Raw genomic sequence first — 19158 nt, 5'->3', positions numbered from 1 at the left:
CCTCCCAGGTACCAGACTCAACACAATTGAAACAGACGGTTCAGATTTACTCTCAGCCGGTCGGGATTCGGAATGACAGAGAGGTGACCGGGATTCGGGATGACAGAGGGGGCAGGATTATTTGTGCTTTGAGATGCGTTCCAATCCATTTTCAGACCGTCCGATTCAATTCTACTCAGTCAGGTCACCTGAGGGGATACGAATTCGGTTTTGAGCCCGTTGAAGCAATCCATCATCCGACGATCTCTGCGCCGCCTCAACCATTTCTCTGCGCCACCTCTTCTCACTTCTGAAACTCACTTAGCCTCGCTCAGACTCCATGGCGCCGCCCCACTTCTCCATCGCGCCGTCCCTCTACTAATCTAGAGGCACGCCTTCCTTGCTCGTTTCCTCTTCGACCGCTTCTTCTACCAGGTTGGTTACACTCAATTTCCGTCAATTTGTTCTCTTCTCTTCTCTTCTCGTCTCTCTTTTCCCTACAAGATGCTGGTAGAATTCATTCTCAGAAAACTTGAAATTGTAAGAACTGTTAACTTGAACATTTTGAAATGGTAGCAATTTCTAAGAAGTATGGGTCTTTAATTCTAATTATCTTGGCCGTTATGATGCTTTGGTCACTTTGAGTTGGAATGCAGGAAGCAAATTAGAAGGGTGAGGATATAAAGTCAAAATTTTTGTTACCTGAGGTTATTTGAATTGAAAAGATGCTATCAGTTTGTCATTCTCAGTGTTGATACATATGGTTGCATATGATGCAAATTTATCATTGTACTAGTGCTTACTGGTATAAATAGTTGGTACAAATCGTACTGGTGACATTTTCATTGTTGTTCATATTAACGGCCTATCTGATGTATGCTGCAATGTTTTATATGATGTACTTTTTCATTTTCTTCTTTCATGACTAATGGGGTTTTTAGTGATTCTCTCAAAAACTTGTCCGCATATTTTACCATAATCATGCGGTTTTTAGTGACATTTTCATTTTACCTGGGGGTTTTAGTGATTCTTTCATAACTGAAGTATTCTCTCAAAAACCCCATTCCTCCTACTGTTCCGCATATTTTTAGTGATTGTAGTTTTTTCTTGTTTTGAACTGGAGTCCTAAACCAATTTTTTGAAATATTTTCTTTCAGCTAGAGGTTGAACAAAAGATTAAAGGAGCTAGAGAGAGTTGATATTCAAGTAGGTAATCTGATTTTGCATATTTTGTACCTTTCATTTAAAAAAAGATTTAGGAATATATAAGTTGGGGGTAGATTAGGTCAAATAAAATTTCTGCCTGTAAATTCTGTGCTTTGTTATCCTTTTTAATAGTTGGGGGTAATATTTTTTTTATTGAAAATTATTTTCTGACCATGTCAGACTAAAAAAATGTTGCCAACGATGAATGCCTCCATTTCCATCTCTTCGAACTCTTCAACATTCTTGGCCCCTGCTAGCGTCACCACACGGTATTATGTTTAATTCTTTTAATTTCTTCCTTTTCGAAATGAATCTCAGGTCAGTGTTTTATATAATTTTTCATTCACTGTAGTAAGCTGAGGTCTGATCATTCAAGGCGAAGCGTTGGAATTTGCAAATGTGTCAGCAGCCCTTCAGCTGAACAAACAGGCACTTATTTATTTATTTATTTTGAATATTTTGTAGAATATGAGGGCATTTTGTTGTTATTTTTTTTTCTCAAATCAGAGTAAGGTAAAGGATTTTATTTTCATACAGACATGCATTTGCTTCATTCTGGTAGTAACTAATATGACAATTGTAAAAAAATAAAGTGATCTTTCTGTATCGCCATATTCAAAATGGTTTGCATCAAGTGTAAACATGCCAACTCACTTGTATGCAATGGTCTGACAAGTGAAAGCAAAGTTAATAAAATCAGATATCGTAATTGTAATTTTTGGTTTAAATTAGCATTTAGTTCCCTTGATCAACACTTGTTTAATCCCATGACTGTATGAATAGTTTGATTTACTTGGTACAATACATCTATTCATCTTATTTTGAAGCTTACATGACGAAAGTATCTCGAAATGCAAATATGGGTAAGCTCCAGGCTGGCTACTTATTTCCTGAGGTTTGCATTTGTGAAGCCCTGTGTTCTCTTGCTCATTTACATGTATTTTTTTAAATTTCCTTCTCCCTAATTTGTTTTCTTCTTGTGTGGAATTAGATTGCAAGAAGAAGAACTGCGCATCTTTTGAAATATCCTGATGCCCAAGTGATTAGCCTCGGGATTGGTGACACCACTGAGCCTATTCCTGATGTTATAACAAATGCTATGGCTCAGGTCATAATTGTTTGTAACTAGAAACTTTATTCATGTTGCATGTTTTTGTATATATACTTATTGTGTTGTATGCAGAGAGCATGTGAATTGTCAACAGTAGAGGGTTACAGTGGTTATGGTGCCGAACAAGGTGAAAAGGTATATATACTTCTTTTTTTTATCATAAATTGGTTTGCAAAATAGATTGGGAGTAAATCTTTGAGTGATTGTTGATTTGTTGTTTGTATAGAAATTGAGATCGGCAATTGCCTCAACCTATTATAAGGGCCTTGGAATCGATGATTCTGATATATTTGTCTCTGATGGTGCAAAATGTGACATATCTAGACTTCAGGTTACTGCACGTTATTCTCTTACTTGTCTTCAATGCTAATTTTCTTTCACTAGAAAAAAAGTAAAGAAAAGTCAAGCCAAACCAAACCAAGCCAAGCTAAGATATATTATTTATTTACTTATTCTTGGTTTTCTTTTTTGAAGGTTCTTTTTGGGTCTGGTGTGAAGATAGCAGTGCAAGATCCATCATATCCTGTAAGATTTCTCTTAATTCTTAAAACATGTTAATACTTCATTGTTTGTTTACCTGATATGTGGGTTCATTTGGCTGAAGCTTAAGATGAATAATGAAATATGATTTAGAATAAGACGTACAGAATAGAAATTAATGGATTTTATCTCCCTTCTTTGTGTTATACCCTTTTGGTAACTTAATCATTACTTTTAATACAGCTAGATGAGTTGATCTTTATTATGGTTAAGCTGATCTTTATTTTTTACTCCATTTTTATCTTGCATATTTACATTTTGTTTGCAATTGAGGCTTCACACACAATTCAGGCTATTGGTAGCATGACAACAACATTTTTTTTCACCTGCATGCTTTTTATATTATACTCATTTTCAGGCTTATGTGGATTCAAGTGTTATCATGGGCCAAACGGGCCTGTATGATAACCAAAGATACACAAACATTGAATACATGCGATGTGACCCACAAAACGGCTTCTTCCCTGATTTGTCGTCGATCTCAAATGCTGATGTGATATTCTTCTGCTCACCTAACAATCCAACAGGGTCGGCTGCATCAAGAGAACAGCTTACACAGCTTGTGCAATATGCCAAAAAAAAAGGATCAATTATAGTTTATGACTCAGCCTATGCAATGTATATCTCTGATGATAGCCCGAAATCCATATATGAAATTGATGGAGCAAGGGAGGTGAGATTTGATTATTCCTTTTGATGCTTTGCACTTTTTTTGTTTGCTGTGAGGCTATGGTACTATGCATAGCGCAGATTGGTCCATACTACGGATCACTATTTTCGTTTTCAAAGTCCAAATAGTCAATCTGAACTTTTCAGCTTCATTCCATATGAAAATGTACCAGTAGATCAAATTTTACATTTTTTAGAATATATTTACTATTTTTTAAGATAGGTAGAAAATCCCTACTTCTGGGTTTTGAATATTTTGATCAAGTGATTTTTTTACCTATCTAAAAAAATAGTAAAAAAATGTTCTAGAATATGTAAAATTTAATCTACAAGTACATATTTATATTGATATCACGTTGAATGCTGCAGATCAATTGTTTGTACTTCGAAAATGGAGATATTGATCCATAGTACGAACCATTATGTGCTATGCTACCACAGCCTCACTCTTTGTTCTTTAAATTATTACATCAGCCACCTTTTTAATTAAGCAATTTGTTAATTGTTAGTTCACAAGATTGTATTACTTTTACTCAGGTTGCAATAGAAACATCGTCTTTCTCAAAATATGCCGGTTTTACTGGCGTGCGTCTTGGCTGGACAGTGGTGCCAAAGGAACTTCTTTTCTCTGATGGGTTCCCAGTGGCCAAGGATTTCAACCGCATTGTATGTACTTGCTTCAATGGTGCATCCAACATTGCTCAAGCAGGCGGCCTTGCTTGTCTCTCTTCTGAGGGATTAAAGGTTAGCATTTAGATTTACTGTATATTTTCATTTAAACCCCAGCATGTAGATTTTGGTTATTTCTATCTTGCAGGGTACACAGTGTGTTTATAGGGTTTTATGGGTTTTAGGTGGTAGGCATGTATGGTTCTATGTTTTAAACACTACACATGATGTTTTTTGAGGGTTTAGGAGCCATCACTTGGTTTTCTGGAAATACCCAAGTATTTGTCATATTTGCTATTGTAATCAAGCATCTGTTGTGTGCCAAATAATTCTAAAGCATCAAAATCACAACTTCATTTTACTATCAGCTCATAGTAAGGGAAAAAATTGTCAATATACGTCAGAATAATTTACTTTTGCAATTGTGAATTGAATTTATGAAAATTGCAAAATAAATATCAACAACTTTTCAAGTAATGAGCACAGTAATATACTGGATGTAAATTTTGCTGAAGTCTCTTCTTCTTTCATGTGCTTTTGTAATTTAACCTGACATTTGAAATTTTCCAGGCAATGCAAAGTACAATCAATTTCTACAAGGAAAACACCCAAATAATCATGGATACGTTCACCAAGCTTGGATTCAATGTTTATGGTGGTAAAAATGCACCTTACGTGTGGGTTCATTTCCCTGGCCGGAGCTCATGGGACGTGTTCGCAGAGATCTTGGAGAAGGCTAATGTGGTCACCACACCAGGTAGTGGGTTTGGACCGGGCGGTGAAGGATTCGTTAGGGTTAGTGCTTTTGGTCACAGGGAGAATGTTCTAGAAGCTTCTAGAAGGATGAGCCAGCTTTACAAGTGATGGCCACCTAAGAGAGCTCTTAGCAGTTGATTGGGTGAATTAAATAAATTTTTTGAGGAGCCAGCATAGCATAGTGAGGGTGATTGCTTGAGATAAATTACTTAGGAGGATTAAATAAGAGATTCTGTTTTGCATTTATTAGTGACTTTAGGTAAATTAGGATTTGAGCACTTATTCCTAGGAATAACTCTCTATTTATGACGAATGTGTTCGCTTATTTGAGATCAAGTAATTGTTTCTAATTGCTATGCAAGCCACAAAAGTCGACTGTCAACTACAACTTGAAGCAGAGTAAAAAAAGGCTTCTTCAAGTTGCATGCATATTCTTTTGCATCATAACACTAGAGATATTAGCTCAAGATATCATCTCAATTTTGCGCTGAATATATTAACTCTGTATAGAGATCAAGAATACAAATAAATAGCCACTGTTAACTTGTAGGTTTGAATTAGATCCTGATGTATGCAGCTCTAATCATTACACTCCCAACGAGGCATGGCCGTATGGTCATGAAATGAGCTGATCAGAGCAAGTCAGGATCAAACCCCGCACACGCACGCAAATTGCGCTTGTGACATGACCGCTACGAATGCGACTTCTTTTGTTTTTGTTTATGCGTACTAGCATGGTTTATTACTCTTTTACTAGAGTCCTATCTGATGCAATATAACATTTTTGGGATTGGCTCGTATGAGACGTTTCCAAGTACTAACATTTCATTCGGTGCATCTGACTCTGATCAGACCTCCAACGGTATGATTAATAGCCAATTATAATAGAGAAAAAACTATATAATTTCCCAGCGCTCTATGACTATTTACCTTATTTAGCTCATTGTGCAGCTTAGATAGGAAAAAATTAGCGAATTTAAGTAGTTAATTAAATTCAAACTCATTAGTTAATTGAATACTAGATAAAAAAAAAAAAAATCTAACTTCTAATTACAATTATCAATCAAAATTAAAAAATATATTATGATTTTAATTCTAAATTTAATCCAAATTACAAATCATGATTTCAGAGTAAAGTCAGTACGGACATATTAAATTTTGATAAGAATTCAAAATCCAAAGGGAGCACGCACACACACAAACACGCCCCGCCCCCCCCCCCCCCCCCCCCCCCCCCCCCCCCCCCAGAACCTATCTGGACCCGCCCTGGATATCAACACTGTTACCTTCAATCATAATAACAAAATTTTCGAATAGCTCGTCAGTAGAACTGATATAGCGTTTTTTTTTTGGGAGAATCCCGGAGACGAACACATCGTACATTAGTAATGTTCTTGAATAAATGAATAGACGTATTAAATGGATTTTTTTTTTCTAATTTTTTCCGAATTATTTGCAAATTATTAGCAATTTTTATGATTATTTCTGAATTATTTGTACAGCTAAAATTTAAATTGCTGGTTGAGCCTTTAGTTGTCGTTAATTTTTTTTGTTGAGCGATTGTTCCAATAGCGCATTTATGATTAATCATTCTTTAGGTTTGATTTTCGTTGATTTTGTTGCTAATAATGTTATATGTACTGAAGGTAAAGGTACTGTTTTGATAACATTATCGCAACAATGTCTGAACAAATTTAAATCGTCTGAGCTGGGATGCTTTAAATAATTCGCGAGTGATCTATATTTCGAGTAATTGTAAAGATTATAATTTACCAAATTCTAGATCCCGAAATCCATGCTCTAGATCTTTATTTCCGATTTTTTTATTTATATCCAAAAAATAAATTAAATTACAAAAAATAACCACTGTTGTGTTGAAATTTGAAAATTACCCAATCCGGTTATCTAGTAACCGGATTTTTATTTTTTTTCCGGTTACCCAATTCCCGGATTAGTGAAATGGGTCCGGTTATTGGTTAACCGGAAAGGATGGAAATGTTTGATATGTATATGTCCGGTTAATGGTGCACCGGTTTTGTGTTTTTTTTTTTTTTTAAACATAAATTTTTTTTTTGTATTAAAATATTAGAAATGTTGAATATATTTCTTTGAAAATAGATGGAATAGAATATAATTTGATTTATTAGAAAGACTGCAACAAATAACCCGGATCAATATTTTTCAGATCGGATTTTTCGCGGCTGTAAGAAAAATTAATATATTTCTTTATGTGTTATTGGAAAAAAATAAAAATGCTTAGATTCCGAGTTATTGATCCCGGTTCAAAAGTCACTTCTAGGTAATCTAGAAAATATTATGATTTTTCTAATAGATTTAATTTATTAAAAGTTGTATCTATTTTGAAAAAAAAATAAAAACTTTAATTTATTTAATGATTGTTATTCAAAAATAATTCTCAAAATAGATACAACTTTTAATAAATTAAATGTACTAGAAAGATCATAATATTTTCTAGATTACCTAGAAGTGACTTTTGAACCGGGATCAATAACTCGGAATCTAAGCATTTTTATTTTTTTCCAATAACACATAAAGAAATATATTAATTTTTTTACAGCCGCGAAAAATCCGATCTGAAAAATATTGATCCGGGTTATTTGTTGCAGTCTTTCTAATAAATCAAATTATATTCTATTCCATCTATTTTCAAAGAAATATATTCAACATTTCTAATATTTTAATACAAAAAAAAAATTATGTTTAAAAAAAAAAAAAAAAAAAAACACAAAACCGGTGCACCATTAACCGGACATATACATATCAAACATTTCCATCATTTCCGGTTAACCAATAACCGGACCCATTTCACATTTCCGGTTAACCAATAACCGGACCCATTTCACTAATCCGGGAATTGGGTAACCGGAAAAAAAATAAAAATCCGGTTACTGGATAACCGGATTGGGTAATTTTCAAATTTCAACACAACAGTGGTTATTTTTTGTAATTTAATTTATTTTTTGGATATAAATAAAAAAATCGGTCTTTATTTTCTATAAATTTTATGAAAAATAAAATATTTATTTATATCGATTAATTGTTTATTAAGATGTAAATTATTTGCGCGAATTTCAACACCCATCAAACGGTTTGGATTTAGTTTTAGATAAAATTTGTGCAAAGCCTTTGACAAATCCCAATTCCATTAAGTTGAGTCAACGATTCAGCCGATCAATTTCTATCTTTTTGGATAATAATTTGGCAATTTTGTTATCAATATACATCCAATGACACCTCATTATTTCAAGTCTATTTCACGGGACACAACTCGGTAACTGTTGAGCTTTTTTAGCAACGTCCCGCTTGAAAATCACGTTGTAAATAGCCATATTAAATTATCCCAATAACCGACATTTTTATTAATAACCAACTTTAAATATATTTTTTCACAAATAATCAATTTTTTGAATTTTTTTTAAAAAAATACCCAAACTGATATATTATATAATGGTTTGGGATTTTTATTCCGAGCAGATCGGGATTTTTTTCAAAAATAAAATAACCATAATAATTCTCAAATCGCTATATAATACAGCGGTTTGGAATTTTTTTTAACCAATTAGAATAATTGGAATGTTTTAGATATATAATATTTTATTTTATAATTATTTTTCACAGAAGACCCTGAAAGTTTATTCGCCGATAGCCCTAAATAAATTTTTATTACAAAGAATTCCAATTACATATGTTTTATTTTATTTTGTGGTTGTTTTTCATCGAAGACCCTGAAAATTTAATCGTCGATAGCCCTAAATTATTTTTTATTACAAAGAAGTCTAATTATATATATTTTATTGTATTTTGTGGTAGTTAAGCGTAATTTAGCGTAGTTAAGCGTAATTTAGTATAATTAGCGTAATTTAACGTAATTAGTGTAATTTAGCGTAGTTAGTGTATTTTAGCGTAATTCAACGTATTTTAGTATATTTAGCGCAATTTAGTATAATTAGAGTAATTTAGAACAATTAAGTGTAATTTAGCATAATTAGCGTAATTTAGCGTAATTAACTCGATTTAGCGTGATTTGCGTAATTTACCGTAGTTAGCGTATTTTAGTGTAATTTAGCGTATTTTAGTATAATTAGCGGCATTTAACGTAACTACGGTAAAATATGTTGAATTACACTAAAATATGACAACTACACTAAATTACAATAATTATGCTAAAATACGCTACCTACGCTAAATTACGTTAATTACGCTAATTGCGCTTAACTGCGCTAAATTACGCTAATTATACTAAATTATGCTAAATATACTAAAATACACTGAATTACGCTAAAATACGCTAATTACGCTAAATTACACTAATTACGTTAAATTACACTAATTACGCTAATTACGTTAAATTACGCTAATTATACTAAATTACACTTAACTACGCTAAATTACGCTTAACTACCACAAAATAAAATAAAATATATGTACTTGGACTTCTTTGTAATAAAAATTAATTTAGGGCTATCGGTGATTAAATTTCCACTGTCTTCGATAAAAAATAACCACAAAATAAAATATAATATATGTAATTTGACTTCTTTGTAATAAAAATTAATTGAGTGTTATCGGCAATTAAACTTCGAGGATTTTCGGTGAAAAAGAACCATAAAATAAAATAATATATATCTAAAACATTTCAATTATTCTAATTGGTTAAAAAAAAACTTAAACCGTTTTTTGAGAATTATTATTTTATTTTTATTTTTTTGAAAAAAATTCCGATCCGCTTGGAATAAAAATCCCAAACCGCTGTATTATAGAGCGGTTTGGGTATTTTTAAAAAAAATTAAAAACTTAATTATTTGTGATAAAATATATTTAAAGTTGATTATTAATAAAAATGTCGGTCCCAAATCTCAATAGCCACTATCAGTTTTATCAAAAAAAAAAAAAATTATCCCAATAGTAGTACAACGCACTATTCCTGAACAGCCAACAGGCATTAAGTGCTAGTTAGGTTCTGTGAAATCTTTTCTAATTGACTTTCTTTCTTTGGAATTTATTGAATAATTTGGATCTATCTTCTTTCTGATTCTTTCATTCTAATCAGATATTGTCTCACGCTACTCGCTTGTTGCATCAATCAATCTAGGTGGATAGGTGACAAACATTAGCATATACATTGAACCATACCAATATGATATATGCGGAACGTCCATTGATTAATCAATTACATATTTCAAGCTAAAACAAAGATTATTTTTTTCTTTTATCTTGCTACAATGTGAGCCACTTGAATATTGGTGTTTAATTACTAGTGACTAGTGAGTTCCTACGCTGGTAACTTTTACAATGCTTTTCAAAAAAAAAAAAAAAAAAATTACTAGCGAGTTTGTTCGATTTTGGAATTTGTTCCCATAGAAAGAGTTTCGCAGTGAATGTATATTCATCAGATGAATTCAGAAACCATAAATAAGAAAAAGGAATTTACTAAACCAACTTGATTTTTTTTATTTTTACAAAAAATCATTAGAGTCGAAATGCTATTTCGATGCAAAGTTCTTTTTTTCGGACCGAATTGTCATTTTGATCCGAGTTGCTTTTGTAGATTTTGAAAAAAAAAATAATGTAGCTGTTGGTATACAACCTGTGAAAACACCTCGGACCAAAATGCTAATTCGGTACGAGAAACTCTTTGGACCGAAATAATATCTCGATTCTTATGAGTTTTATAAAAATCAAAACAATCAAGTTGTTTTGGTAAAAAAAAATTATTTATAGTTTCTAAAAAAATCTCTCGTCTGATTGCTCCGAAATAGTTGTATTGGTTGCTTGTTTACAATATTTATTTTCATTAATGTAGACATCCTATTAACAAGAACGGAATAAGAATTGGAAATACAAATTTAAAAATAAATAAAGAGAACTAATAAATGGAATAAGAATGGGGAATATAAATTTTGATATCAGGACAACACTAGCTTTGAAAGATGGTAAAGACGGAAGCACTTTTTGTTTTGGCAGTGTATTTTTCTGCACAGGAATTAATAAACAAAATATCCAAGCGTCGGTGCTTATCTCGAAAACACAAGCTACCAGTTAAAGCCACTTTTTCATTTGTCTTGAGTTGCAGTTTGATATTATATACCAAACCAACCCGTGCGTGAAATGGGAGACAATCAGACAACTACTATGGTTATGGTTATGGATAAATCTGAAATTCTAAAAAAAAGGATATTGGTTCAAATGTCTCATATTCTCTCGTCATAATAAATATATTTTAATTTTAGATCAGACATAGTGTAAATTTCAAAATGTATATGAAGAACTAATTTTATATTTTATGAAATATTTTAATTATCTTTTTAGATTAGTGCAAGTTTACGATTTTTGAATGGTCCAAAAATAATAATTTTGTATCTATCTAAAAAAAATAGTAAACTATTTATAAAATTTGGTTTCCAAGCACGTTTAATATGAATATCATGGTGAGTGGTTTGAATTGATTATTTAGATTTTAAAAACAAAAATAAAAAATATGAGGCATAATAAGATATGAAAGATATTAGACATTTGAGCCATTCACATATATAAATACATAAATCCAAAATTCTACCCAAAAAAAAAAAAACACATTGGTTCAAATGCCTCATATCCTCTCGTCATATCAAATATTTTTTAATTTTAGATCAAAACTGTTCAATATAATGTAAATTTCAAAATGTACATGAAGAACTAATTTTATATTTTTATGAAACATTTTAATTATCTTTTTAGATCAGTTCAAATTTACGATTTTTTGAATGGTCCAGAAATAATAATTTTGTACCTATTTAAAAAAAGTTGTAAAATATTTTCAATAATTATAAAATTTGGTTCCCAAGTACATTGAATATGAATATCATGTTGAGCAGTTTGAATTGATTATTTAGACTTTAAAAATAAAAATAAAATATATGAGACATAATAAGATATGAAAGACATGAGATATTTGACATTTAAATACTTCACATATATAAACACATAAATCACTTCAAATGTCTGATATCTCTGAATATTTTTTAAACTGAAAAGCCTTTGGTCAGCATTTCCATTGACTAATTAAAACTAGATTACATAACAATTACGTGAAAGGAAAAATTGAGGCATTTAAATGTAATCTAGTTTGACCAAATATTCAGCATTATAAAATATTCAATTAATAAAAATTGAGGTATCTAAAATATTCAAGCCCAAATATAACTTGTTGATATTACATACGTAATAATATTAAAATATAAATCAAATCAAATATATAAAAACTGAAGTAATTCAAAAATTAAAACCAGAACCGATCTATTTAAACTGAAAAATCGAACTATTTAATCCAAAAAAAAATCGGTTCGGTTTAGCACCAAATACTTTTGTTTTTCTATATGATATACTAAACCATAACTTAGCAAGTGAATTTACACTTTCCATCTCTCACAAGGTGCGTTTTCTGTTTTGTACAAAGCTAAACTTTTGTTTATACTGTAGTCATGTTGGATTGTGGTGTAAAAAGTGAAGTAATTTTTTTACTGCATACTTAAGCAATCAAATCAGATGTAAACAATAGTTGTACGATGAAGTTTCAAATGAGTAATTTAAATCACTTGTTGCACACTTCGTTTGTAAGATCTACCGTCACAGGGATTCGTTTTCAATTTCTCCACAGTTCGTCAGTTATAACGTACTTAAGAGTTTTTTTTTTTTTGCATAGAAAATAACAAAAAACAAAAAGAGTATCTGATTATTTTTTTTACTCATAGAAAGGACGATAATAGTCCCACCGATTCAAAATATCTAATATTAAAATGGGTAGGAGTGAAACCTATCACAATTCATTTTTTTCAATTGACAATAGTTGTACGATGAAGTTTCAATTGACAATTAGGTGTTGTCATTTTTTTCATTTTTTTGTCAATATCCGTGGTAGAGCTAGAAATTTGAATTCAATATCCAAACTAACCAGGCAAATCAATAGTGGTAACTAGGGCTGGGCAAAAAAGCTCGAACTCATAACTCGCTCATTTACAGCTCGTTTAACTCGGCTCATTTATAGCTCAGCTCATTTACAACTCGAGTTGGCCAACTCGTTTAATAAATGAGCCGAGTTCGAGTTGGCCCTAACTCGAGTTGCAAATTATTGGTCACAATAAATTTCAAAATAATCAAACCCGAATCTCTAAACTGTTATTTGTGCTTTGAGATTCGTGCAAAATATGTTTGAACTTGTGTTGTAATACTATCACTGGTTAAACGAGTTATAAACGAGTTGTGAGCCAACTCGAGTTGATAACGAGCTGAGTTTGAACTTGTGTTATAATACTATCACTGGTTAAACGAGTTGTGAGCCAACTCGAGTTGATAACGAGCCGAGTTCGAGTTGGCTCTACAACTCGTTATTACCATCTCAACTCGAGTTGGCTCGCTCGTTTATTAAACGAGCCGAGTTCGAGTTGGAGGTAACTCGCTCAAACTCGGCTCATTTACAGCCTGGTAACCAAGCACAAGCGAACCTAACAAATCTTGAGATTTGCCTCAGCCGTGGTGAAAATTCTATCAATATGGGTGTGAACAAAAACCCTGTTTGCTGTTAGGGACAACACTACCCTCTCTAGATGTCATTCTAACATTTAACATTGTGGATCGGTGGGGCTATTACTCGCCTTTCTAAGTAAAAAAAAATGTCAAAATGTACAAACAAAAGAAAAATAAATTGTACGATTGTAGCGACTAAACATGACCGCAGTGGCTAAGTATTTTTTTTTTTGTGAATTCACTATCCGTCATTACGTCTCCCCAAAACAATTGTACAATTAAATTAAAATAAAAAATAATCGTCCGAGAAATGTGACAGCAAATTTGGCATTTTCTCAACTTCCGTTCGGAATCGAATCGTCTGTCCCCCTGGGGACAGAAAATTTCTGTCTCCAGAGTCACTGCAGAGTGGGTCCTCATATAATCCTAAACTCAAAATCACTTTAATCATAAACCTTTTAACAGTAACTGGACCCACCCCGCAGTGACTCGAAGAGCAGAAATTTCTGCATCCCGGGAGCAGAAGATCTGGTTCCCTTTCGTTATGGGATAGCAAAGATGTACTGGTTCAGGCTTCTTTATTACTCTAGCAACCGTAGCACTGCCATGAGTCAGGGCTTAGGTGGTGATTGGTGAGTCGGGGATCTGACGCTGAGCCAACCCGTGCAATGATGTGATACAACATGTTTTTCTCGTGAATTCTTCGCTTCTTGGAAATTTTCTGATGAAATATTACAATTTGGAATCCCGTTTGACCGTTTCATATGAACAAAAATTGAAAATGGGCTTGCAGCCTTTTTAATAAAAAAAATAATAAATATTAGGATGCGGACTACTTAACAACAAATTTGTTCGCTAACTTTTAAACAAGTATAAAAATTAATTTATTAATTTAATATTCGACGAGTAAGAATGTAAGATGTAGTTTATACTTTATAGTTTATACATATCACATTTGTAAAATTTTGATGAATGATTAATCGTCCATCAAATAATATGTAATTTACAGGTTATAGTTAAAGATATCTGATAAAAAAAATATACATATATTTTATATAACATCAAAATTAATAGACAATCAATATATAAAAATAACATGTCTATAATTTTTCTAACATGATTGCAGAAACAATTTTGATGTTAATTTTTTATTGGCCTATCATTGTTATGTACACAGATGATTTGTTTCGAATATGGCGTGCTAAAAGTTTGCTCATTAATTCACTCTTAATCTTTATATACAGTTTATATACTTATATAAATTTACCTAGCATATATTAGTACATGATTAAATTTTACAATTTAAGAATTTACTCTGTATTTTATTAATGGATAATATTTATAAATTTATACCCGGTAAGGATTATCTGTAGACTGTAGTACCTGATGGCGCTTGCTTTGTTAATGAATGGTTCTCTGTCTGATCTAGAATTAACATTCATTATTACTTTTATATTATCTCCAACCGACACATTTTGTAAGGTTTTAATGCACATAGGTGGTAAGCTATTGTCCTTTCTTCTTCTTTTTCCCTTTATTTAGGGTGATCCGGAGTTAGTGGCGCAACCATACAGAGATATGTAACTGTCTATTTATGAATTTTGAAGTATGTCATTAAACTCGTATATATTGCCTTGGATAAAATAAAATTCTGTCTTTAGACTTGGGGTTTTCCTTTTTCTGACTGAGCCTCAATCCTTGGCGAAATCGATTGATCGAGTAGCTGCAAGTTATGCGAAGGCTTTCAAGTTTCAACAAATATCTTTGGAAATAGAATGAAAAGAAAAGGGAAAGAAGGGTCGAACAGTGGAACTACAATAAATCTGTCATTTTATTTTATTTCAAAGGAATGAACCAATTTTTTTTTAAGATGAATGACTCTAACTATAATATAAAATATAAAATTAAGTTTTGAAGTTCAAATGTTTAAAATAGGTTGAAATTAGAGAAAGAGTTTTATGAAATATGCTTTAAAGTAAAGAATCATATGAGCTATGTTTCAAAGTATAATTTAACATTTTGTTGCTCTAATTAATTTTTTCTTAAACATAATTTTGCAAAAGAAATTGAGTTTTCAATTTGATTCAGTTGATTCTTACCGTTATACTTGCGATTCTAATTTTATCATCAACTTACATATTCTGCTTCTAATAAAAAAGTATTAATATTTTTTGTTGCCGTGCTCACGATAAAAATTCTGACTAAATATCCGTCCGCAGTAGATGGAAGAGCGGATTGTCTGTATTTACTCAAAAAAACATCTTTTGAGTAAACGTATTTCAGGCATTTGTTTTTAAACAAAATCAATCCTGTCGCAACCTATAATTCACGGGGCCTTTAAAATTAATGTGAAACTGTGGATCTAGTTCGCACTGATCTTAAAGCGAATCAGACAGTCTGTATTAACTCAGAAGATTCTTTTCAGTTGATGCGGATACGAATTCGTAGATGGACTACTGTTGGTGGATGGTTCCGTTTATGTATGAGTCTGTCCCACAGGTACCTGAGCTACAATTTTAAAAAAATGAACAGTTCAGATTAATTCCATCCATATTCAACTCAATCCGATCACTATTTAGGAATTAGGAGTCTGATTTGAGATTTGTGCCAAGCTAAAAAAGCAGTCCGGATTTTTTGCTTGCACCGAAGGTACCTGGAGTGATACGGATTCTTTATGTATACTACTATAGCCATTAATAAAGCATTATCTTTACCCTGCCACACACTGATAATTTCACAGCATGGCACAATAAAATTGACCGTACAAGTCACTGTTAACTTGCATGATCCTGATGTATGCAGCTCTAATCATTACTCTCCCAACGAGGCATGACCGTATGCCAGCGTATGGTCATGAAATGAGCTGATCAGAGCAAGTCAGGATCAAACCCCGCACACGCACGCAAATTGCGCTTGTGACATGACCGCTACAAATGCGACTTCTTTTGTTTTTGTTGCTTGCGAACTAGTATGGTTTATTACTCTTTTACTACAGTACTATCTAATGCAATATAACAATTTTGGGACCGGCTCGTATGAGACGTTTCCAAGTGCTAACATTTCATTCGGTGCGTCTGATCAGACGTCCAACGGTCATGATTAATAGTCAACTTGTAATTGAGAAAAAAATGTTATACTATCCCAACGCTGCATGACTATTTACCTCGTTGTGCACTTAGCTATCAGTACGGCGGATTCAAGATTTTGGTGAGGCGAATCAGATTTAAATAGTTAATTGGATTCAAATTTATTAGCTAATTAAATATTAGATAAAAAATAATACTCTAATTTATAATTTTCAATGTTCTAACTTCTAATCATAATTATCATTCAAAATAAAAAATATTCTAATTTTAATTCTAAAACTCAAATTACAAATCAAGATTTTAGAGGGAAGCGAAAATAATTCCGAAGGGGGGGGGGGGGGGGGGGGGAGGAGGGAGTCGGTCCGAACTTATAAATTTGTACAAGAATTCAAAATTTAGAGGTCCGAACATATTTTTTTTGAATTATGATTGGTAATATTAATTATAAGTTATAGGATTAGAAATTATAAGCTAGGATATTAGAAAATATAAGTCAAAACATTATTTTTTTATCAGGTACCCAATTAGTTAATGGATTTAAATTCGATAAGCTATTTAAACCCGATTCGATATTTTTTTGCCCCCCTGACGAAAATCCTGAGTCCGCCCCTAACGACCATAGTAACTGAATTTCCGAATAGATCATCAATAACACTGACATAAGTTTCTTTTTTTCTTTGAGAAGCCCGGAGACGAACACAACGTATTATAGTACTTTCTTGAATAAATGAATAGACGTATTAAATGGATTTAATTTTTTTTGAATTATCAGCAATTTTTATTATTATTTCTGAATTATTTGTACAACTAAAGTTTTAAATTTCTGGTTGAACGTTGTTCCAAAAGCTCATTTATCATTAATCCTTCTTTAGTTTTGATTGTCGTTGATTTTTTTTGTTGAACGATCGTTCCAATAGCACATTTATGATTGATCATCTTAAGGTTTTATTTTCGTTAATTTTGTTGTTAATAATGCTATATGTACCCTCCTGTTTTGATAACATTATCGGAACAATGTCTGAACAAATTTAAATCGTCTGAGCTGGGATTCTTTAAATAATTCGGGTGTATCTTAGGCTGCTCCATCAATGAGAATTGAACAGGTCATCTAATGTAACTATGTAATTCCAGAAACGCTAGAAGATACCGATTTAATTCTAATTAATCAACCACGGAATTCATTTGTTAAAACTTCTTTTTGGAACGATGTTTTTTTTTTTTTACTTTAAAAGCGTGTTCAGTTGTCACAAATTTTAGGGAATGACATTTAAGGTACAAGGAAAGGGGAGGTAGCACAATTGGCTAGAAAAATGTCATAGAGTTGTTATACCCAAAGGTCGAGAGTTCGATTTCCCCTCACGAACCTTGGTAGCTACTACCAAGTTTTCAAAAAAAGACATTTAAGGTACAAGAAATTACGAATTAACTTTCAGAAACCCGAACACATGAGCATGTACGAAAAGAGTTATAGAAATGTGTTAAAATGAATGTTTGGTTATATTGTAAGAATTGTTGAGAAAAATAATTATTTTTCTTTCTAAATTCTTGATATCAATATTCAATACAGTTGTTCTAATTAATAATTGTTAATATAATTAAATAAAATGATTAAATAATATGATCACAATATTTCTTAATTATTAGTTCATAACGAGGCTTTTGCTCGTAAACTTGTTAATAATTGTTAATATAATTAAATAAAATGATTAAATAATATCATCACGGTATTTTTTAATTATTAGTTCATAACGAGGCTTTTGCTCGTAAACTTGTTATCCAATCATGAAAAAAACAATTGAAACTTAAAACGGCAAATTGGTGATAGCTGGTTTTTAAAAATACAAATATGTATTTTTTTTTTATAATTTTGTTATAGTGAAAAATATTTTTGTTTCTCAAATACTTTGAATTCATTTTTATTTAACAACAAATATTATAAATTAAATTGTAATTAAAAATAAGAGAATTTAATTGCAACAAAATCTGGGAGCTGCAATTGAGAGAAGTCAAACACAAGGACAAGCTCAAAAAAAAAAAATCAAACAGAATACACGGGCTTTCACTTTGGAAAATTTTCTTTTGAACCAACATGATTTGTTTTTTTACCAATAGTTTATAATTTTTATCACATGATGGCCTAGAGTATTTCCATTTTCAGACCATAAAATACTAGAATTCACTGATCAAGTGGATCAACTAATATGGTGTTGGAGCCGAGATGGTGTATATTCTTCTAACTCGGTATGCAAGGTTATGGCAACAGGTGGATTGATTAGATGGAGATACATGGAGATTTGACGCAGCTATGCACCTCCCAAGGTTAAATTCTTTAGTTTTTTTATGCATCCATCATAAACTATTAACCCATTATACCATGAGTACAAGAGGAATGAACTATCAATTGGAGTGTACAGTATGTCAAGATTATTCCCTGGAAACGGCGTTTCGTGTTCTATTCCAGTGCAGGTATGGATCTAGTGTTTGCAGTTGTATGGGACTCCTCATTTCTCATGATGATTCATTGGCTGATACATGGGATAATTCATGGGCTGCATATCGGGTGGTGTTAGAGGAGAAGAGGATTTGGATAACAAGGGTTATGGGGGTTATGGCTGTGCT

General features: G+C 31.9%; 1 protein-coding gene and 1 long non-coding RNA gene across 2 annotated transcripts; both read left to right on the top strand.

The window, feature by feature from the left end:
• The first annotated feature begins 274 nt into the window (after window positions 1–274).
• Window positions 275–1185, top strand: LOC144558301 (uncharacterized). Its single transcript, XR_013512881.1, has 2 exons — window positions 275–414; window positions 1137–1185. It is a non-coding gene; the product is annotated as an uncharacterized LOC144558301 (long non-coding RNA).
• Window positions 1186–1324: 139 nt separating this feature from the next.
• LOC144558300 (putative LL-diaminopimelate aminotransferase, chloroplastic) lies at window positions 1325–5286 on the top strand. The gene is made up of 10 exons (XM_078307116.1): window positions 1325–1454; window positions 1538–1614; window positions 2013–2080; window positions 2177–2293; window positions 2369–2431; window positions 2523–2627; window positions 2771–2821; window positions 3195–3509; window positions 4043–4249; window positions 4745–5286. Exons 1-10 carry the CDS (start codon window positions 1375–1377, stop codon window positions 5036–5038), a joined length of 1377 nt encoding a protein of 458 aa, XP_078163242.1. The 5' UTR covers window positions 1325–1374; the 3' UTR covers window positions 5039–5286.
• Window positions 5287–19158: the final 13872 nt, after the last annotated feature.

The sequence above is a fragment of the Carex rostrata genome, chromosome 8, assembly GCF_964058835.1.
Source record: "Carex rostrata chromosome 8, lpCarRost1.2, whole genome shotgun sequence".
NCBI classification, from domain to species: Eukaryota; Viridiplantae; Streptophyta; class Magnoliopsida; order Poales; family Cyperaceae; genus Carex; species Carex rostrata.
Note: the sequence above shows the minus strand (reverse complement) of the source record. Positions and strands in the feature narration are given on the sequence as shown.